Source organism: Lissotriton vulgaris, chromosome 2_1, assembly GCF_964263255.1.
Source record: "Lissotriton vulgaris chromosome 2_1, aLisVul1.2, whole genome shotgun sequence".
In the NCBI taxonomy this organism is placed as follows: Eukaryota; Metazoa; Chordata; class Amphibia; order Caudata; family Salamandridae; genus Lissotriton; species Lissotriton vulgaris.
The window spans coordinates 2,070,084,119-2,070,107,336 of record NC_141687.1 but is presented as its reverse complement, the minus strand read 5'-3'; the positions used below and the strand labels follow the sequence as shown (position 1 = coordinate 2,070,107,336).

Below are 23,218 nucleotides of genomic sequence, written 5' to 3'. Positions count from 1 at the left end.
TCCCTCTTGCCTCTAATTTAATTCTTTTTCCCTTTTTCAAGTTTTTTCAACTGATTTTTGGAGCATACTTTCGTATTTACAGGTTGCTGTTTGCTCTTTTTCGCCAGTGGGGAAACCAATTCAGAATGATCTGATAAAATATATGTCAAGTGGGAGTGTCAATATGCAAGGGTATTTTATAAGACGGTCTATATTAGATATATAGACCTCCTTACTTGTACTTATGCCTTGGGGTTCAGAGGCAGAATCAGGTTTCACAGGATCTACCAAGTCTGACTTTGACTCTTTTTGGGCTGCATTTAATGCTGTTTTTGTAGCTGCCCACCCCTCCTCCACTTGGACTATCTCATTATTAATCAGGCCCATAACACTTTTCAGATAGTTAACAATTGGCACGTTTTTACCCGTGCAGCTTCCATTACTTAGTATTCATTTTCTTTTGCCCATTTTCACAGCAAATCGGTTATGCTTTTGACTATGGTTAGATATTAATATGACTGGGTTCCTTACCGGTTCTTTTATCTAGTTTCCAATCCATGGGACCAAGGGGGGTGGCCCAGCCTTGGCCTGCCTTAGAAGGGCGCAGACGGGCCCGTACTTGGCCTGGGCACGCCTTGAATGCGCCGCCTGGCGCAGACCCAATGACGAAAGCAGCTTCTGCCGCTAGGCGATGTGGGCAATAGAGACATCCAGTGCAGCGGCGAAGTGGTGTGTGCCTTGAATGAGCCAAACAACAAGCAAGGCCACTGTGTTCTCCTTCAGGAAGTCTCCAGGTAGTTTATTGCATAAGTCCTCCTTGATGCCCCACAGGGACTCAAGGACCATATTTTCGAGTCATTGATTTCCCCCCTCAGAGGATTATATAGTCATAGAGTTTCTGCAGGATCTCTTCTCCTAGCACTTTCTTTTCACGAATCTCTATGTCTGTTCCTTAAATTTCAGAATCTCATCTTCTACTCCTTGCATTTTCAGATCATTCACGACAATAAATAAAAAGAGTTCATAGTACCCTATTGGTGTATCGCACTAAAGGATAGTTTCAAACGTTTTAAAGTGTGATAGCCTCTTGTCATGAAAATATTTCAAAATGCATTTTGAAACCCGGTGCCATCCACAGTTCATATGACTTGGAATGCTTCATCCACACATATGGAAGACATTATCACTCCCAGCTGTTGCCTTCAAATAGTTTACACGTGTTTCAGAGTAAAAGTGTTTTTTTTCCTGGAAGGTTTTTGAGTAAGCGAAACACTTCTAAGTAATCAAATGAAATACATTTTTTCTTCTTAGGGGAACGTAATTAGATTGCATTTCTTTACCCATTGCATGATCGTTTTGAAGCATTGTTCATTGTCTGGTACATGTGCCTGTGTTTGTGTGCTCACCTCCAGTTTTTGCCAACTGGTATTGCAGTTTTTTGTTTAACTCTGCACACTGGGACACTAGTGTACAGACCTCCGTCAATGTGCTATGGTCAATAAAAAATGGTGAAATTGACTAATCACCAACTGACATATTTAACTTTATAGGAAGGCAATAGTATGCAGTGCACAGAAATATGCCAGTGTCATTGAAAGTAACATGTTTCCTGTGGACTGAAGCACTTATTTTGCCATCCACTAGAAGGACAAAGAAAACATGGCTGCAAGGCTACCATTTTGCCTGACTCTTGTCGATTTTAAACCTGCAGGAAAGCCAGTCAAAATAACCCTTTTTGACAGAAATTTACATTTAAATCTTAGATAAGTCCACTTAAGTAGATCTCGTAGCCCACGTGGTAGGGTGCCTATTATTTAAGCATGATACATGCAAGAATATAATTTTGGCCTGAACCTACAGTGACGAGCCCTCAAAAACTACTTTCACTGTACGTTTCCTATGAGAAACCCTAAAGGTCAGATAAAATAATAACTCTGCTTATGTTTGATTGGGAGCCAACACAGAACACAAAAACAAGTACAAGCAAACACACAAAAAAAGGCAGGAAGGGTAAAACACACAACTGGGGGAGGGCAGAACATAGACACACTTCGCCTATATGGAAAAGGCTGCTTTATTTGGAAGCCAAGCAACAGCATTTGGCTTAGCTGCAAAAAACGATAATTCTCTAACAATGTTCTAACAAGAACGGATATCTCTCCCTTCTCCCTCTAGTATATTAAGCCAGCCATGAGGCTCTCGCGCTCCCGCCCACTTTGTATCACTCAACTTTACCAGATTTACTTAAATGAGTTTCCAAGTGTACTGGTCTAGTGAAATGCAATATAAGGTGGATTTGTAGAGTGCTGCTTGTCACCTGTGAGGGTGGTGTGGCAGCCCGCTCCAGGACGGCCAAACTTGTAATCAGGCCCTAGTCTTTTAGGAATAAAATCTGGAACACAACAATGTACAGAATGCTGAATTCTGTAAACTATATTGAAGGAGATATAGTCCTTGATAGACGCTGAGTGTAAGGCGGTACAAAGGAGTTTCTTATAGTTTATACGAAGAGAGCTGATCCCCAAGTAGGCACATTGGCCCTGAGTCAAGTGAAGATATTGAAGCAGATGTATTGAAAGATATAAATGCCAGCATTTGGCTTAATCCTGCTAGGAGCCAATACTCAGTAATCTTTCATCTTTATCGAAAAATTGAATAACTTTTTCAGACAGTGAAGCAACTGCTCCAAGGCCTGTCTTCTACACTGTTGAACCGTGAGCAACTGATCAGCTTTTCATTCAGGTGAAAAACAAGCTCATTCTCGATGGTGTACATGTAGGAACAATTGGGGTGGTGTTATGCTTTTTAGGTGCCATAGTAACAATTCAACGATCCGGAGATTCTTGAAATTCACTAAAACACAGCCCAGGGAAGAATCTTTAGGATGGATGCTAAGACACAGAGATCTCACCGACAGGACCTCCTGAGCTAGGTTCTTGGGCCACCCAGCTTTGGTTTGCAGCTGAGGACAGATTTGTTTTTTAGGGCCTCAGAGTCTTCGCTTGTGTTGGGAGGTAAATCATGGATGGCTTTAAGAATGATTAAGCAAGGTGTACATTCGAGGAGCAATTGGGGGTATCTTGGAATGAGGTCTGCCCAAAAAGATGTAGTTTTTCAGCTTTTGTATCCACATCCGCTTCCAGCATTGACATTCATTCACTGCTCTCTGCCTATACATGAAAGCTTCTTTCTACAGCGATGAATATAATTTGGTTCTAGTTCGGCTTGGATTTGGATGATTTTGTGAATACAGGTTCCCCAGTAAAATGCCTGATGGGTACTGTAGTTCCTGGTTACATGATCACTGTACCAATAAGAATTAAAGAGCAGGTTAAAGTTTTATGAATACTAATAGTCAGTGCTATCTGTCTGGAAGCAGCAGATTCTAGCATCTTGAAGGTTGAAATGCGCAGGCTCCAGGTCCAAACCTTCCCGTAGACTTAGGTAAAATACTGTGGTGTGGAGGGGCAGAGGTTCAAGACGTATGTAGCATCAGGAACTCTGAAACTGCATATTCCACTACCAGGTCTTACAGTAGACCAGAACTCAGAACGAAAGAACTTGTGGTGCCTCTAGTCCTATGAATGACGAGGGACACTGACAAAAAGGCTTCTCGTGAGGAATCCCCTTGAATTTTCAACTGGGCGCAGACAAAAATGTGTGCTGTTGTTGGTTGGTAACAGCCATGTAGTTGTACATAATGTGGAGGCAGCTCGTACTTTACAGAGCTGTTGGCGGAGTTTTGTGCATTGTGATTAATGAAATCACCTGTCGTTTTTTATTTGGGTCTCTAATTTGTATTGGGTAGAGGGCTGCATGTTTAATATAACCTGCTTTAGACAATACCCTTTAAGAAAAATACATAAAAGCAACATTGTTGTAAGCCAAAATACACGCCTGGCCATGTTCTTCGGGCTGTAATACTCTCTCGAGGTATTCCAGTTTAGTGTTAAAATCCCACTAATGTCGACCTTACCGGCCATTTTCAGTTTTTTAAATTTTTTTTTACCATTGGCTGGTAGATTGAGACAAAAACGCCCAAGAATGTTACAAAAACATGGACGACAAATCCCTCCGAAAATCTGATTTCCTATTTAAGGAAGCACTGCAGTCCGTCTGCACGTGCACCCTGTGATTATAATAGAAATAGACTAAAAGAACATTCGGTGCTGTTCATATTCTACCACGAAAAGCTTCGAGGAAAGTCAAAAATCTGATCCAGCCTTAAACAAATGATTTAGATGCGTAAGCTTGAGGCGCCGTGAATGCATAAGGAAGAAGTTAGTAAATGATAGTTCTCTTTCCTTGTTGAAACAGGTGCAGTTAGTATATATAATAAGTAACTTAATTTATATTCATGATTTACATCTGTAAACATTAATTCATCTCTTTCATTTACAAAATCACTTTCATTCAGTCCTCGCCTGGTTTCAATTAAATATAGCTTTATTCACCGCACGCTTTTTGGATTTTACCAAAACATTTCTTCTGCCTTCCTGCTATCTTAGTGTCCTGCGTCTGTGACGCACTCCCGAAGCAGACACCCTTTGACTTTGGTTTATGACATTTGGGTTGACGATTTTTGTGCCCTATAGCACCAGGGACCCTGTATAAATCACAAAGCGTTCTATAAAAGAGAAATCTAATAAAATATAATCATTGTAGCCCATGCCAATGTATTTGAGATGGTACAGATGCCTTCACGTAGAGTGAATTACAGAGTATCTGGCAGGATTAACTTTAGGCTCAAAACTAGGAAGCTCTTCAATTTACTTTGTTTTACAATTCACACCACTGTGAAAAAGCAGTACTGAGTTTATAATAAAATTGATCCTGGGGCCCAACGTTTTCTTTAAAAAACCTTGTACGCGCTGTTGAATGCGTATGTTGCTTAGTCTGGTTTCTACCACATGTGCCTTTTTTTTACCACCTTCCTCCTCTTGCGCCTTCACCACTTTTGTAGGTTCCTTTTCATCCCTGCTTTCTCCCTCTGTCATTCCATTCTTATTTTTCCATTCCTCCTCCTTTCTCCCTGTTCTACCTTTGTCTCTCTTGATCAAGGGCTGACGGATAAGTCCTAGTACTCTAAAATGAGGGTGTGTGCCCACCATATGCAACTACACACCTTCATTTTAGAGTAAGCACTGGACAAATAACACATTACACAAAAGTTCAACATTACAAAGAAAAGAAAGATCAGAATCATCTAAGTTCATGAAGCACTGATCCCTTATTGGAAAAGAGAAAACCTGAACACATATTTACTCCATTCTCTCTGAAACTACACAATTAATGAACAATTGTAAAACTTCAAGTTCTCCCCTGCATGGTTGTCCAACAAAATTCTTTAAGGAGTTAGTGCAGCTTCCAACAGTTACGCTCATTCTTCACAGTGAGTGTGTTTCTAGCTTTGGTACAAGTTCCATATAGTTTTAAAACAACAGTGTTCCTGATTTTAAAATCCAAAGGTAGAACCTGCTGAGCTTGGGACTTACACACCATATAAAATCCCCCATATACTTCCAAAGCCATTAAGCAAACAGCTGGGTAACAACTTCAGCTGTACGTAGACTGACTCCCATCATATTCTGCATGATCATCAGGTGGGCTTTTACCCATTCCACTGCATAGAGTCTGTTGCAGCTGCCATCTGTCAGATGTGTCAGCGGCCTTCACCATTTTTTTTATTTAGCTATGAAATGCTTTTGTGGTTTCATTCCCCAGTGCCAAGAGACCACCTAAGTGCTGACTGTTTGCACCTTATGAAATTTATAAGTATGAGCCATTTCTATGATTTCTAATGAAGCATTATGTGCACCCCCCTACGTAGGGTGTTATGACAAAGGGAGTGAGGATTAGGAACTGTTGAGTGATCGGTATTGGGGAAAGTAACACACATTGTTCATAGCATTAATAAATATTTCATCTATTTTTATTGTTCACTTAAAAATGGAATAATATTACAATTTAACCTATGGTACATTACATCCGTAGTCGATTCATACAGTTATAATTTTAGAAACGAAATCCTCTACATAGGCTCACAGTGTCCCTCTATTTTGAGGTTCAACTTTCTCTGATCTCCCAGTGCTGACACATTTTCCATTTCAAAGTATGTTATTGAGTTTTACTGTGCATTCACTAAACATCTATAGGATACAAGTAAGTCTTGGTTACAGAGTTATGGTTACATTTCAGCTTATACACTTGTCCTCCTGTGTGCCTTACATTGTCTTGCTTAGAGGTGAAAAAAATCTGAGCGAGGTGGAAAGAAGAGAGAGAGGAAAGAGGAGGAGCACAGGGGGTACGTTTGTTTTGCGGCGGTGGCAGGTCTTTTCTGGGGTTGTGGTGGTTTGCGCTGTGGTTGGTAGTGTCCCTGTTGGGGTGGTCTCATGGGGGCTCGTAAGGCCCAAGTCTCAAAGGTAGTTGTGCTCCTAGCTTTAATTAAGGTGTGTAGTTAAATACTCCAAATACATCTGCAATGGAAATATCGCCGTTGTAATGCGCATAATCGGGAATGGCAGACTTTTTCGATTACAAATGTAAATTGTAAATACAATATTCTGCCAGCATGGAGGCATTTCTATATTCACATATTTGGGGCTAGGATAAGGTTTGTAGGCAACTAATTGAGGTTCTACCTTACAAACTTGAATATTTGATAATATTCACACACTTCTTGCAGATTATTTCCTCTTCTTGAAAAGTATGCAAATGTCCTGTTTTCAAGGACAAGAGTAAGTGTGTTACAAGGGTGGGAATGTGTAGTGAACATTTCTACATTTATTGGAAGTAAAGGAGGAATAGTTTCCACATGGGAAAATGAGAAGTTAAATGTACAAGTGCACATCAGAGTCAGGTCTTCATGTGCACAGTTTTCAACCTAGTAGAAATTCTGTGTAGGCCAGGGTTTGAGTTCGCTGGAAATTTTTTGACTATTGTAATTCTCCAAGAGTACTCCAGGATAGCTTGTGAATCCCTGAAAAGTCAGTATTTAATTTAGAATATATCAGTAATCCTAGAAGAGCACATTTCTGACTTTTCTTCAGTGGACTTTCTAAATTCGTCGGACCTACAACATGCAAACATACATAATATATCTATTCTGAACAGCAGAGTGCACTGTTATTTCAGTGCAGAGACATTCACAGGGCTTGATTTCCCCATGCACTGCTAGCACAACAAAGAGCCATCTCCAGGGTTCTCTCATTCACCACCACCCCAATAATATTCCAGCCTCCCACCTCTGTCATAAATTACTATACCATTACTGAGGCATCCTCATACCTTTTACAAATTATCACTAGTCTGACTTTCACTGTGCACTGGTCTCATTCAAGCAGTGAATCACAATACATCTCTGTAAGCGCTGGTATATAACAGTGCAGAGACATCCACATAGCTCACTCAATATCCTCAGGTTTGACTTGCACAGTGCGCTTGTATCCCAATACTGAGACATTCACAGCGCTGTCACAAAGCGCCGCTATAATGACTTGCACCGTGCAGTGATGCCGCAGTATGAAGATATTCACAGAGCTCTCATTGTGCACCATATATTGACCTGCATAGTGGGGCCATATTCCCAGATTGAGATAGCCACAAGACTATTACACTGTAGCTAAACACCCACCATATCACATCATACATATTTCCAGAGAGAACTGAAATATAAAAATAGCTATTACAATGCACCATGGTACCGGCCAGCTCCATACACCTGTTGTACTGCTGAGACATCTACAGAGCTTTCTCAATAATGTCTTATTGATTTCCACTAGCCACTGGTATCCCTGTATGAGATATTAACAAAATATTCACATGGCACATATATTCCCAGCTGCAACATACTCCACTATTCCAGATAGTGCTCCTCTATTTTCAACTGCAGCAATCATTGATATTTGACAAATGAGACATTCATAGGGCAATGGCTGCATCCTGCACTCACCCCAGGAATGAGCACAATGCTTTTTGTGTAATAAAATGTGCACCAGTCCCCACATTTTTATCAGAGTTCAGGTAGAGAGAGGAGAGGTTGTAGGCCAGGGATGAAGTCCTTACCTTACTCATCTGTCTGTCTGCATTAGGACTACCTAGAGAGGTGTACGCATGGCGTCCATGAGGGAGAACCGCAGTCTTTCCATTATTTCCATTACAGTTTTTCGAAATGGACTGCTAGTACAACAAACAGTAAAGGATAACTGTATCTTCTTCTATTTCCATGAATGACTGTAGTAATAAAAAGCAGGTCGAAAGACCAGCTCTTGCTCTGTACCTGGCTACTAGACATGTACCATGCAGTGAATGACACTCTAGTGCTGATACCATATGACTTGAAGGCCAGATGCTCACGTACAAAGTAGACAATTTGGGGGTGTTAAAGGGTGTGTGTGTGTGTCATCATTACTTTGATGTTTCGGTCACTGCAGGACCAATTCAGTCTTCCACCCTTCTAAGTTCAAGGAAAAGAGTAACTTTGAATGTGATAATAATAGTAGCTGCTTTTCAAATTGGAAAATAAAATTTAGGAGCCTTTAGGGCAGTTACTCTGTGATATCCATTCAGAATTTAGAATACAAACACAAATACCTTCTTTAAGCACCTACCTGAACAAAACAAGCATTACCAAAGTGAATAGGTCGCAACTTTAATACCTGGAGTAGACTGAAGACTGTGCTACTTTTTTTTTCTTCCAAGATAGCTGTTGAGTAGAGGTGGGTGGAATGTTTCATTCTGCCCTTGGAATTGGCTTAATTTGGCGACTCCAGATTACTCTTGTTGACTTAATATAGCGCATCGAATCGCCCCCGAAAGGGCATCTCGGCACTGAAACCCAACACAGTTATTTAAACCTGTGCCCACTTTGAAGTAGGAGAGGCCTATGGAGGTTTCCATCCAAAGAGAAGCTTGGAATTTCCCTTCTCCCTACCCTGGCTCCACCTTGTCTGAGATCACAATAGACTAGTATCAAACTCTTTGTTAGTGTGCTCATGCAGAGACTTTGTGATATGCAAGTGTGGTTGTATGCCAGCTACTCCCCCTCATCACATCAGAGATGGCCCATCCTGACAAAACCTATGCTCCTTTGTCTCACTGTCTGAGAGCAATACACAAAGACCAACTGCCAGATACACCTAGTTATGTGACCCAGGATGCAGCTGCAGGCACAAAATGGTTAGGACAAGAAAATGTAAACTTTCTGAAAGTGGCATTTTCAGAATTGTGACTTAAAATCCGACTTTCCCAATAAAGAGGGTTTTAAATTACAATTCTTTTTAGCACCAAACTTGACATCCCTACTTTTTACCATTTGAAAGTTAGCACCTATTAAATGTAATAAGGCAATCCAATGTTATTCTATAGAAGAGGTAGACCTTGCAGTAGTGAAAAATGAATGTAATAGTTTTTCACTACCAGGACATATAAAGTACATGTCTAACTTTTTTAATGCACTGCACCCTGCCCTCTGGGCTGTTTAGGGTGTACTCTAGGGGTTATTTATATGTATTAAAAAGGAACATTTAGGCCTCACAAAAGATTTATTTTGCCCTGTCGGAATGGCAGTTTAAATTTGCACACACGATGCAGCAGTAGGCTTGAGACATGTTTAAAAAGGCAGTTTAAGCATGTGGCACAATTAGTGCTGCAGGCCCACTATTAGCATTCAATTTACAGGCCCTGAGTACATGTAGTGCCACCATACTAGGAAAGTACAAGTAAAATTGAATGGGCCAAAAGGGTGTAAGCCAATTTTACTATGTTTTAAGGAGAGAGTGCAAGCACATCCGCACTGGTTAACAGTGGTAAAGTGCAGAGAGTCCAAAAAGCCAACCAAAACAGGTTCAGAATACAGAAGGGTGATGGCAAAATTTTTGGAGATGACCCTGCAGAAAGGGCCAAGTCCAACAGCTGCCATCGTGTAATGTTATTTCATAGAGCATTAGAAAAAACATTATAAGAGGACCTCCATGTATGTGTTTTTTTACAGGACCATACCGTGCACTTGATATTCTGGTGGAACACCCATAAGGAGACCTATGTATTGTCTTACCGCAATCCGGCCAGTGCTAACACATTCTTGGGTGTTAACAGTGCAGCTTATAAACATAGAAATCAATCAGTCACTCATGCATAATAAATAAAACACAGTCAAAAACACACCTTTAGCAGTTGTCAGTCAGAAAAGTAACCACTACGCAACTCATTTATCAGAAGCCCACCAATTCCATAACAACCCAAGATCAAACATACTTGCTCAATCTAAGTATATTTGTGGAGCTCGATTCGTGACTGATATGATGCTTACTATAAGAAATTGAGTTATGTCTTAGGGTGGGTGACTACTCACCTAAAGAATAATGACAATCCTTGTCAGGATGACTCCTTTAAATTACTACAGTATCCTAAACTCAACCCCCTAGAGGCTGTGGTACTTAGCCGACAGGCTTAACTTAGGGCAATGTGTAAAATATTTATGTAGCACCAAAACAGTAATAATATCAAAATGCAAAACAAACAAAAAAAATCCCAATTTAAAATTGGAAAACTGAAGATGATTTTGGCACATAACAATATACCAAAAAAGGCAAAAATCCAATAAGGGTTACAGTATATATGACATTTTATATGTTTAAGTAGAAATAGTGCCAAAAAACCATGATAGTCATGTCACGGTAGACCAGGACCTAGGCCCAATCTTATGCTGGGTGCGATGGTGCACGGGTTGGATACACCAACCAGGTTCACCTGATCAAAGATTTTACCTCCTTACTTTAGTCCTTTGAGGTCCAGTCCACCAAAGGAATATACTTCTAAAGCCCCCAGGACTTCAGGAGAGGCACTTAGAAACTCAAAGGGTGTCAGGCAGAGGCCAACAATAGGCTCCAGTCCAGGTCCATTTGCCACTGGTCAGCTTGGCAGTTGTACAAAATGTTTCTTGTAGCTTGTTGTATGCCTGCAGCTTGAATAGGAGGTCAGCCTTATGACCCTTGGAGTCTACTTCTTTGTCCTGGGTACAAGAGAGAGGACATTCAGTATTTTGGGGCTCCATTCAGGCCACAGACACTAGGTCCAGTCCTCTTCTGTTCTTCCTCAGGTCCAACAGTGTTCTGAAGTGGGTGACATTTCATCCTGGCACGGGCTAGTGGATTGAAAAGACTCATGGGCATGCCCAAAATCAAAAGGTTAATAGTTTCTGGGGACAACTCTCCCCACTGTGGGCATTTGCAAGATAGCCAAAGATGTCATTCACATTAAACTTGGGCTCTGAGGCCTGGGTGTGTTTGTGGGGACAGTACTATGGTAATCCTAGTGTCCTCCCATATCAAACATCATTTCAGTTTGAAACAGCCACTGTTACTCCAATAAGCCCAGAGACAGTAGTGTGGCTGAACAAAGCAGGGTTTACGAGCAGCCAGACAGTAGATATACAAGAATTGTCTTACTATTCTGTTCCCTTCCTATCAAGTGCATCCCCAGTGTCAAGTGTCACCTGTCAAGCAGAATTTAACACTCCAGCAGGATTTGACACTGTAATGTCAAAAAAGATGCTAACAGCCCTGCATAATCTATGAGTTTCTAATGAGTCATCTCTGCCCACCTAGTCAGCCTATGTTTGCACCTCGGAGGTATTTCACACCTGTTTTACACTTATTTGAATGCTTATTACTGACAGGCAGAAGCTGGAGTGCAAATGCAAATTTAACCTACAGGACTTCAGGCAGGGAATAGTAACTTTCTAAAAGTTACTTTTATTCAATATTTATTAAAATTCAACTACACCATTTGATCAGATTTGTAATAGTTATTACAGATAGTTCTTTCTTGCTAGTTTAATTTCCGAGAACCAGTAATAGGATTTTTAATATGTTCTTTGGTTTTCTACATAGGACAGCTAGGATGGCCACAGTGAAAAATAATGTTTGGGGTAGACACTGTGAGGACATGTTAACATTATATTTCCATATGTCCTATTGTTAACTACCTTGCATCCTGCTTTTCAGCCACAAGCCCTACATAGGGGTGACCAATAATATTTAAAATTGAGGTTTTGACCTGTGAACAGGCTTTATTTTGATAGGTTGAAATGCGTTTTTTACGTTGCTACAATCAGGCTACACTGGTAGGCCTGGAGCCATGTTTACACTGCTTGTGTAGGTATGGCTCAATAGATGCTGCAGTCTAGCAGTGCCATTTGACTTACAGGACCTGGGTACACTTTGTGCAAGATATGTGGGACTTATATGTAAATTACATATAGCAATTAGGAGTATGCTAATATAGGAAAGTTAAACATATCAGTTAGGAGTATGCCAATTCAGCCCTATTTAAAGGGGGAGAACAGGCACTTAACAACTGGTTGGCTGGGGTAAAGTGCAAAGTGTTCTAAAGCCAGCAAAAACATGGGGCCTAGCAAAAGGTAAAAAATAGGGTGCTCCACATAAAAAAGCAGATTTGCTATACTCAATTTTCTTCCCAATAGTGGGTATGTCATTGTGCAGAAAATGTTATCTATGTAGCAAGAGACAGAAAGCCCTGAATAATATTTTCTATTTTTTGCAGGTGTCGTGAAAGCAGAAAAGGTCAAACCAGTTTATGAGGATCCACCTAATACCACCAATGTGGAGGAGACGCTACAGAAAATAAAAGCCAATGATCCAAGTGTGCAGGAAGTGAATCTTAATAACATAAAGGTACCTGTTTGATTACTACTTGGGAATCGCAGTTTATGACAAGCAGTAAGCAAGGTTACAATTATTGTATGTGCCAACAGTTGTCATGGCTGGGCAATCTGCCTCAGTTCATGAACTCTATGACCTACGGTCACAAACAATCAGGAAGACTTGAGAAAATTAATAATCACACATTTCCTCCTTTGATTTCCATTAACATTTCAGAGAATGCCAAAAATCCTGAGGGCTATACATGGAAATCTATTGAAATCATATATTTTAAAAGATAGAAAATCTGCCACTTTACAGTTAAATTTCAGTTGCTTGTGTATTTTTTTTTTCTCAGCAGATAGACTATGTTTTGCTGTAGAGAGCCACTTCCTCCACACCCCTATGAAATAGGAGGGCACTTGGGTGTTTCATTTTCTCACTTTACCCACATACATCAGACTTTTTGGGGACAAAGTACAGGTGCGCAGATTGCTTGAGAACACCATTGGAAGGTGTGTTTGTAACTTACGGCATTGTGGTGTTTACTGCGTTCCTAAAACATACTGCATTCCGCTGCACAGTGTAAACCACTGTTCCAACCCTTTGCCTTAAACTTACAATGATTCAAAATCCACAAAGCTGATGAGTAAAGAGGTGGAATTTACAACTTGAGCTGCACTTTTCGTGCACCTGAGAGACAAGTGAATGTGAAACAACGTTTGCAATTGGAGCCCAAGAATATTTAAAATCCAAATCTTCATTGTTCGATTTTGTTTTGCGTATCGTTCTGCACATCAGATTATGCATGACAAAAACTGATAATTATTAGTTACTATACAACAAAAATGTGGTAATAAAAAATTAAACAATGTCAAGAAAGTCAGTGGTAAATATGCCATGGAATGTGCAGTAGGAAGAAAAGATATACCTATCCCTTAAACATTTTGCATTACCTCGTCCTACATCACTAACAGTCACAGAAAATTAGCATTCTATAATGCTCCTGTGTGATTGGGCTGACAGATCTTTCTCGGGATGGCTCCGGCTGCGGTTCCTCCATAGGAGAGTTGCCACCCCCCCCCCACCCCGCTGCAGAAAGTGTGAAAAATAAAACAATTATTTTATTACCGTTTCATGTTTTTACTCTTTGCTGAATGGAGTGTGTGGGCAGGGCTTGTGCATCATTGCTGCTGATTGCCAGGAATGAGAAGTGGCCCATAATTTGAAGTGTGCATATAGGTTTGGCCGGCTATCTTCCCACGGCAATCCAGACATGCACAATTCAAACCTCTCCAACCCACCTGTCTTAGATAGCTGGGTTGGAGAGCAGTCACTGGCCTCTAATGTCTTTTGGAGTGCTGAGGCAGCCTGCTTCATCCAACCCAGACGCTTCACTCATGCTGCTTCACAGCATGAGAGCTGCAAAAACCACAGTTGGTGGACAGAATGCAGAACAATGTCTTACATTCACCCCAGTACAGAGATCTGGGCCTAAATCCATCGTTTTTTTGCACTCCACACCACCCCAGTTCAGACATGGCCATATGCAAATCAGTCTGACCCTGTGCCTCATGGAAACAGTCCAGCCCGAACTGCCAAGCCATGCCTTCCCTGGACCAGAAACAAGCTTCCGAGGACCGGTTTCTGGCATTCCAGCCGTCTTCAGCCCGGCTTGCTTGAATCCAGTGGTGTGGAGAGCATGGGACTCACATCTGAGCATACCCATCCCACTCGGGGTGACAAATGCAAAAACCACAGTTGATGGACAGAATGCAGAACGATGGATTTAGGACCAGATCTCTGTACTGGGGTAAATGTATGACATTGTTCTGCATTCTGTCCATCAACTGTGGTTTTCACAGGATGAGAGCAGCATCTGGATTGGATAACGCAGTTGGCTGTGTGACGACACCTCACGGTCAGAGGAGTCTGGAGACAGGGACTGAGAGCATCGAGGACGTCCTGCAGAATGAGGTAAGGGTTGCAAAGTCATCCTTGTGCCCTGGGCACCCATATTTTTTGCTGACTGCTACTTGTGGTAACTGACTCTAACTGTCCCTGGACTCTGCTTGACCAGGCCCAGGGCCAGTGCAATGCTGAAAAATCATTTGCTGAAAACTCACTTAGAATACAGTGAAAACACCTACATACACTATGGGGTAGGGTACCCCTATGATTGGTATGACCTCCCCTTTAAGGCCCTAGTACATAATAGGGCAGGGGGATCAAAACTACCTTTAAGTCCCTAGTAGATAATAGGGCATGGCAGTTTAGAGGCCATCAGCCCTTTCTGCACTTGCCTGTGTGCACTGCTGAGGCATGAGTTCAGTTTGAAAGCAGCACTGTGTTGCAGGACTGCTTTTAACATGTAAAGCATGCCCAATCTCGACTTTGGTGTGTGGGACAATTCCAAATTAATAAAATACAATGCTTAGGCATAATAGATACTCCCGATGTCTCCCCTAGGTATTGCAGTGGTGGGGGGTTAGTTATTTATAAGGAGGACCCTTATAAAATATGTTTTGTATGCCTTCGGTTTAGTGCAATTGCACATTTCACTCCCACATTGCATAAAAGTGATTCCCAAAATCGACTTTTGTGCTAGGAGCACTGTGAAGTGAGGATCTGCAATGTTTTTGCATATTCAGAACCAAGTCCTGAAGATATAGGCAGGGTCCTTATAAAATATATTTTATAAGCCATGGTGTTGGAGAAACCGCCCAGTTCATTTTCCCCATTGAAGATTCCCAGCCACATAGGTAAACATGGCAAGAAGTTATTCACTAATATCATGAGAATCATATAAATAATATTCAAGGACTTACTATATTGGTAATTGATGAATCCAACAATATGCTATTGTTGAATGTATCCTAAAATTTACAGAAAAGAAGTTATAAGACTTTCTTGTCTGAATGCCATAATTCAGCCTCACAGTGCTCTGTCCTGATTTGGCAGAGTTAAGTGAATTAGCCAGGCTGGTTTGATGAGGTGATAAGTAGCCCCTGGGGTGAAGGACCCATTCTGAGAGGAGAGGGTTTTGCTACATAGGGATGCCAGAGCCAGTTTGAGGTGTCATAAACAATCTTCAATAGAAGAAGTAGACAGGAGAAGCCAATTTCATTTACACCCCTACTCTTTGGACCCAGACAGATGACAGGCTTAAGGAAGGGATGTGCAGATGTCAAGGGGAGGGAAATATGGAGATGAGCCATCCTGGATGTTAGTTTTGCCAGCTCTTGCCTCTCTACTGGAACTTTAGGCATATTGAATTTTGGAGAAATTGTGCTTTCTGAGAGACCATTGTGCCACACTTTGGAGGAAGTGGTCATGCTCTGGGGAGTTGGCCTGCACTGCATTGGGCATGAGTGCCCTCATTGTGACCCCAGAGAACACTGAATAATTATCTGAGAGGGGCAGTGCCTCTTAGATCTGTTGCTTGAAACTACAGAAGAAGAAGGAGCCATGCTGGAAGTTTGATTTGTACCAACCAGGCCCTGCACTCTGACTGACTGCGCCTGCTGCACAATATGGAACTACAGCCATGTTGATCAAACCTGCTTCAAAAGGACGAAAGACTGGCCTCTCTGCAAGCTACAGGTTAACCAAGCTCCCATGGACTGTCACCACCAAGAATCTCCAGCCTGAAGCACTACCAGTGGATTAATACGGGTTTTGTCCAAGCGGATTGTGGAAATTGAATTCCAAATCTTTCAAGGACCATATTGAAGCTTCCAGATCCTTGGAGTAAGTTTTGGACACTTTAGGACCCTCAAAGGAACTTCAGGAAGAAGTTCCAAAAGTTTGAAGACATTTGGAGTAACTTTGGAAAAAAGCTCCATAAGTGGACCGACTCCACCTGACCAACCCAGCCGGCGACCCTGAACCACAGCTGGTCTGCCATTCAGGTTCATCTTGGTGAAAAGCTCTGGAGGTCAAACTTCCAGCGATTGACCAGTAGATCGTCAAAACCCAAGCTGGAAAACCCTCACAGAATCCAGCCTGGTGAAGAGCATCACGGGACACTGGGAGAAAAAGCTCTGTAAACCTTTCTAAGTCAGAACGCCGAAAAGGTGACCTAGACCAACCGCAAGAGTCAAGTCACCCACCTTCAACCACGAGGCAGCCTGGATCTCTAGTTCGTCCTGCTAGAAAGCTCCAGAGGTCTCCTTTCCATAAGTTTGACCGGGAGCTCATCGCAAGGCAAACCGGCAAACCTTCACTGAATCCGGACTGGCTGAGAGCACTGTGGTACCCCGGGAAGAAAAGCTCCAGAAAAGTTTCTAAATCAGAAAGTAAAAACTTTGACCAAGACCTACTTTGAGGGGTAGCTGCACATGGTTCCATTGCAGTCGGCCTGAAACTTTGACTTTGTCCCGGTCTAGCGCAATCAGATGTCCTAATAGGTGCTATAGGTTTCTATGTTCTATATAGTGCTAAATCTTTATAAATTCATATCTCCGCTTCCCTACATTGGTGTAATTTTAAAGATACAAATATTTCCTGTTTTTATAAATTGGTGTTAGATTTTTATTGTGAGTTTATTCTTAATTGTTTACTGAATTGGTGTTTTTAAATGCTTTACATACGTTTTTGAAGTTAAGCCTGCCCGCTCGCAGCCAAACTACCAAGGGTTGAGCATGGGAATAATTTTCTAGGACCTATGTTTAGCCCCATATTGTGTTAGTGGTATTATTGCCAGTGGTAGATGCATATATACCACTACTAATGATCTACTTTCCAATAGTAAGTAACTTTTATTTTTTTCCTACATAGATTTTTATTTGAATGTGTTTTATTGGAATTTTTTAATTTATGTTTGTTTTAATGTATGTAGTGTCCCGCTCCAATATATTTTGAGGTTACCAACTGCTGCTGGAAGGCCCTTTCAGTAGGAGCTACCAGCTGCTTGTTTGTAATCTTTGCAAGAGGAGTTTTACAGTGACTGACTAGTTAAACCTGAAATCGCTTTCTTCCTGACTGTCTATATCACTGTTGCAGGCTCGTTTTTATCCCTTCTTTTTCTCTGTGTGACTGTTTTCCTATCTTCACTCTTCTGCTTTTTTCTCTTTTGCTTTAGTTTAAAGTCTTGTCCCCAAATATTGGTCCATGTGCCCATCGGGAAGCAGCGTTTACATTGCATGCGGTTCAACGCATGCGATTACAACGCGGTCATTACCACAACCGCGTTGTTACAACACTAAGCATTACAATGCATGTCCTTTCTACGACTTGCTGCAGGGGGCGCTGTAAATTAAGGAATAGTATAATTTACTATTCCAAAACCTTCCCTACTGTTGCGCACGCAGGAGTTGGAATAGTAAATTGTAAATTATACTATTCCTAAGTCCAGCGTGCCCTCTACAGCAAGTCATAGAAACAAATTGCAATGTGATGGTATGCGTTGGAACAATGCGGTCATTGTAAGGACTGCGTTGAAATAGCATGTGTTGTACAGCATGTGATGTAACATCGCATATTCGTGCCCCTCACCTGCAACCAAGGCACACATTAAACTCTATCTATAGTCATAGTTACTATTATTTACTTGCTAATACCTTTGCTGTCATTTCACGAATCTGCACGAATTTTGAAACGCTTTTTGCACGTTTGGGCCAGTTTTTAGGTCGAGCGACCTATCTCAATGCGCATGCGCATTGAGCGGGAGCTCGATATAAAGGGGCTTAAACAGAGATTTAACTAGCTGGCGATTTGGTGCTGTGCCCATGAAATGCTCGTGCACAGCATCAAATCGCCGGCCATCTGCCATCTGTTCCCCAGCAGCTCCGCCCCACAAGCTTCCCCCAGCGTGCGCTCTGGCTCAGCCGAGCCGCACTCCTCCCACACCTCTCACACACAAGTGAAGCTTCACTTCAAAGGCCCCCGCTTTTCTCCTCCCCCTCCCCACAGCAATTTCACTTTGACGGCCCCAGGCCGTCTCTCGTGTTTCTCCTCCCCCCTCCCAGTGTTTTTAAAAAAAAACTTGTTTGGGAGTTCCATACATGCTCAGAAAGATGCTTGTAAGCACACGTCTAACTGCAGCCCGGACAACGAAAAACATCTGAGTGTGGCTAGACTACGTAAACTTTGTACCTCAAGCACACACACATTTACTCTTAGCCTCCGTGGCACTCTCGTACTCCCTTTTGCACGCACATTCACTTGTCTCTTGTATTCTCTCTCGCACTCTCAAACACACACACATTTACTCTTACCTTTCATGACACTCTCTGCTGCTCTCCTTCTTTTACGCTTTCTCTTTCATTCACTCTTTCCGCAGCCTATCTGTCTCCACGGCTGTCTCAGTTTTTCTCTCATATTTTGCCCCTCTCTCTCTCGCTCTGTTTTTCTCTCTCAAACACACACACATACACGCTCAGAAAGATGCTTGTAAGCACACGTCTAACTGCAGCCCGGACAACGAAAAACATCTGAGTGTGGCTAGACTATGTAAACTTTGTACCTCAAACACACACACATTTACTCTTAGCCTCCGTGGCACTCTCGTCCTCCCTTTGGCACGCACATTTTTTGCTGTCAGCTTCCACGACACTCTCTGCTATTCCCTTCTTTAACTCTTTCTCTTTCATTCACTCTTTCCGCATCCTTTTTCGGTCGAGGACCGGAAATGCTGGCTTGCCAGCATTTCCGGGATGGGATCGTATGATACTTAGTAGGGATCTGGAACCCGCCTCCCTCGGCCGTCTCACCTCAATTGGCTGGCTTCCTAAAAGGAGGCCAGCCATTGGAGGAGAGAGCCGTCCCTCCAAATAAGCTCCGTCTTTTTCGGATTCGGGGGCGTGATTTTTTGCATTCTTTAGCCCTGTGACGTCGTCTGTCACTCAGGGCGCAAAAAACACGCTCCCGAATCCGAAAATGGCCGTGCGTTTCTCCGAGGCATTGTCTCCTTGCCTCGGAGAGACGTGGTCGTGTTTTCGTAGCTGCTCGCCTCCCTTCCCTGCTGCTTTTAGGAGCTGCTTGGCTCCGCTCGCCTCCCCCCGCCCTCCTCCGTCGTGCTCTCGCCTCCCCCCCCCCCTCCCTCTGCTGCAGCTCTCCTCCGTCGTGCTCTGCCGCTCCCCGGCCCCCACCCCTCCCTCCCGCATTCGTAATCGTGATTAGGCCACTCGCCTCCCTTCCCTGCTGCTTTTAGGAGCTGCTTGGCTCCGCTCGCCTCCCCCCGCCCTCCTCCGTCGTGCTCTCGCCTCCCTCCCCCCCCTCCCTCTGCTGCAGCTCTCCTCCGTCGTGCTCTGCCGCTCCCCGGCCCCCACCCCTCCCTCCCTGACTTATAAACCAGTTGCAAATGAAATGCACAGTGTCAGCTAAACGTAAATGCCTATATGTGTATAGCTCTCGGGTGAGGCCGATCCGTGGCACAGGTGGGTGCGCGCGCCCGCTGCGGGCACTGAAATGTGAGTCCATGAGAGCGCAGCGGTGAACAGGTCGGTGAGTTTATGTCGTGGCGAATGCGTCTGACAGAGTGTGTGTCCCTTGTGAATACGTTGCCGAGTCTGCATTCTTGTGAGTGTGTTGGCTAATGTGTTACTGTAGGCCAGGAGGTTCCGCAGCAGGGCCGTAACTCAGCCCCCGAGAAGCTGCGAGGTCCCAAGCCTTCAGGGGGGCTCACCCAGTCAGAGGCCAATGCATATCTGTGGTGTATGCTCGACCCAGGTGGCACTCAGCACATTGTACAGGGGCCCCGTCATTTTGCTTTCCGCAACGACACCTCAATGTTTCTGTACTCTCTAGCACTATTGAGAACCGGTTACCTAACTTAACTGGCACAGTGTTGGATAATGTAGTGCTAAGTGGGCACCCTGGTGAATGGTGAGTATTATTTATAGTTTTATATAGCGCGAATTGGACCCGAGACGGCGGGTATCAGAACGCTTTGCACGAATTGGAGGTGTGCACTCTGGTGAATGTGTTGCCTCTGCTTCAGTGAAAGGGAAAAATGCAGCCCCCCTCCCCACCCCCATCCCCCTATTTGTTTTCAAAATCTCCCTCTCTGCTAGTTAAAATGTTGGCATGTGCGGTGGCACTGCCCCTCCCCCACAGAGCTGCTCCAAGCTGCCAGGTTACTCAAAACCGTAAACTGCAGGTCCGTCCCTCACACCTCTTCATCCCGCACACTGCTTCTAAGCGCTGTGTCCCATGACGCTATAACGGCGCCTCAGAGGTCCCCACACTCCATAGAAAAACTTCTCACTCAGGCTCAAAAGCAAAGACATCCTTTCAACCTCAGACCCCACGCAGTGCAGCTAGCTATATACAGCGCCTGGATACACCCGTGGTGATGAGAGAGCTACTCAGATACTGACTGATTGATTTGTTGATTGATAGATAGATGTTGCAATCACTACATTAAAATATACTTTGCTGCTGTTACTGTTTCGATGGGCCGGATACAGCAAACATTTCTGAAACCGAGTTAGCCATACTGACAAGTCCCAATGTTTAAGCAGTATTAAATCAGTCTACACGCCGCTGATGGTCTGTGCAGAAGCATTCAGAATGCCTGCATCAATTATTAATATACATTTTTTTTTCGTGACTTTGCTTTTACTTGTATGATAAATGCAACTGTCTCTTTGGAGCTTGCTGTTTGGATTGTAAATCCATGTTAAAGGTTCACCGAACACCGATACAAAAGCAACATGTATATTTTGTTTTTTCTAGGAAGGCCTTTTTCAAGGTAGTGGGCGTCCCGAGTAATTTCTTTCCGCGAAGCAACTGTTTTTTCGTGATTTTCATTTTTTTCTTTCTGAAGTTAAAGCTTCTTGTGTTTTTTTTCGTACTCCTTTTTCTAGCATACCCCAGCGGCAGCGTGATCATGGGTAGACATTATAGTTGCCTGCGAGTAGGCAGGCCGCAGGACTCTAGTGCAAAGGTTCTCCACTTCACCAGGAAACCCCAAGTAGCTCCTAAAGCACAGCTAGAACCTCTTCTTGCCGTGAAGCTGGCCCTGCCGGCTGACCGTGGATTACTGAGCTCACCGGCTGCAATCGTCCTCTCTACATTTTCTTAGGTGGATGGGTCAGCATCTAAACCTCGGAGAATTGCCTTGTGCAAGCAGGTTTGATAAAAGTATGCAGCAACAAAAGGCAAAGTATGCGGTGTAATGCAGAACATTTGCTGATTGTTTTAAATATTTTGTCATTTTTATACTTGTAATACTGTCCGGGCATTAGTTGCATTTCAGTTTAACCCCAAAACATAGCGATGAGCAACAGAAAGGTGAGCAGTGAACCTTTGTAAAGGACCTTCACTACACAGTAGCATGTGTTGCTACTATTTTACGAATTGTTTTACTGTTTGGGGTAGAAACAATTGTTTTTTGTTAAAATCTTCAGATTATGCAGCAGATGTGGCAAATGTGGCAGATCCATTATTTATGTGAAATGAAATCATATAATTCCACTTCTTGGTAACGCTGTTGCAATCATTAATTCAAAAAAGAATATTGCACTAGTATGTCATCCAAAAAAAATACTTCCTATATGTGGAGAGCCTAAGCATGCAAAAATGTATTTAAATAAAAAAGGATTCACCATTGCATATAATTTAACAGTATGAATACACAACAGATGGAAGTAGTACCATTGTATCATGTCCCACCTCTAACTCCGCCCATAGCCCCGCCCACTACCCGCACCTCTAACTCCATTTGATGAGTACCTGCACTTATTTTTTTCCATTTAAAGCACTGTGTGCAACGAATATCATTGATCCTTATTTCACAAAAGTGCCCTATTTATTTGAACCCAAACTGGTGTTGTGTCTGGAAAAGGTCATCTTTGACGTACTTTTATCCCTAAGTTGTCAGAGTGGTGAGTGCAGAGTGGTGAGTGCGCAGAGCGGTGAGTGCGCAGAGCGGTGAGTGCGCGTGCAGAGCGGTGAGTGCGCGTGCAGAGCGGTGAGTGCGCGTGCAGAGCGGTGAGTGCAGGTGCAGAGCGGTGAGTGCAGGTGCAGAGCGGTGAGTGCTGTTGAGTGCAGAGCGGTGTGTGCTGTTGAGTGCAGAGCGGTGTGTGCTGTTGAGTGCAGAGTTTGAGTGCAGAGTGGTGTGTGCTGGCAATGTAAATGACAATGCCATTTATTTATGATTTAAAGAAAAAAAAGAAATGTCATGAGCAATGCCAATAGCTCTACCTTTAATGATGCCGAGACCATTGCATTGTAAATGCTTGTTTTTAAATTCTCCCAAGTGCACGCTCTATCTGCCTTTCATAGCTATCACTCGTCCCTTGTATTCTCTCACTCGCACGCTCAAACACACACACATTTACTCTTAGCCTCCATGGCACTCTCGTCCTCCCTTTTGCACACACATTTTTTGCTGTCAGCTTCCACGACACTCTCTGCTGTTCCCTTCTTTTACTCTTTCTCTTTCAGTCACTCTTTCCGCAGCCTATCTGTCTTCATGACTGTCTCTGTTTCTCTCTCATATTATGCCCCTCTCTCTCTCTCGCTCTGTTTTTCTCTCTCAAACACACACGTACACGCTCAGAAAGATGCTTGTAAGCACACGTGTAACTGCAGCCTAGACAACGAAAAATTTCTGAGTGTGGCCAGACTAT

At 43.0% G+C, this 23,218-nt stretch overlaps 1 protein-coding gene across 1 annotated transcript in view; it reads left to right on the top strand.

Moving 5' to 3' along the window:
* Positions 1-23,218, top strand: part of TMOD2 (tropomodulin 2) — a 307,731-nt gene that overhangs the window by 237,972 nt on the left and 46,541 nt on the right. The window contains exon 6 of the mRNA XM_086958298.1: positions 12,544-12,674. Within this exon, the coding sequence (XP_086814424.1) occupies positions 12,544-12,674 (131 nt within the window). The remainder of the gene's footprint in view (positions 1-12,543; positions 12,675-23,218) is intronic.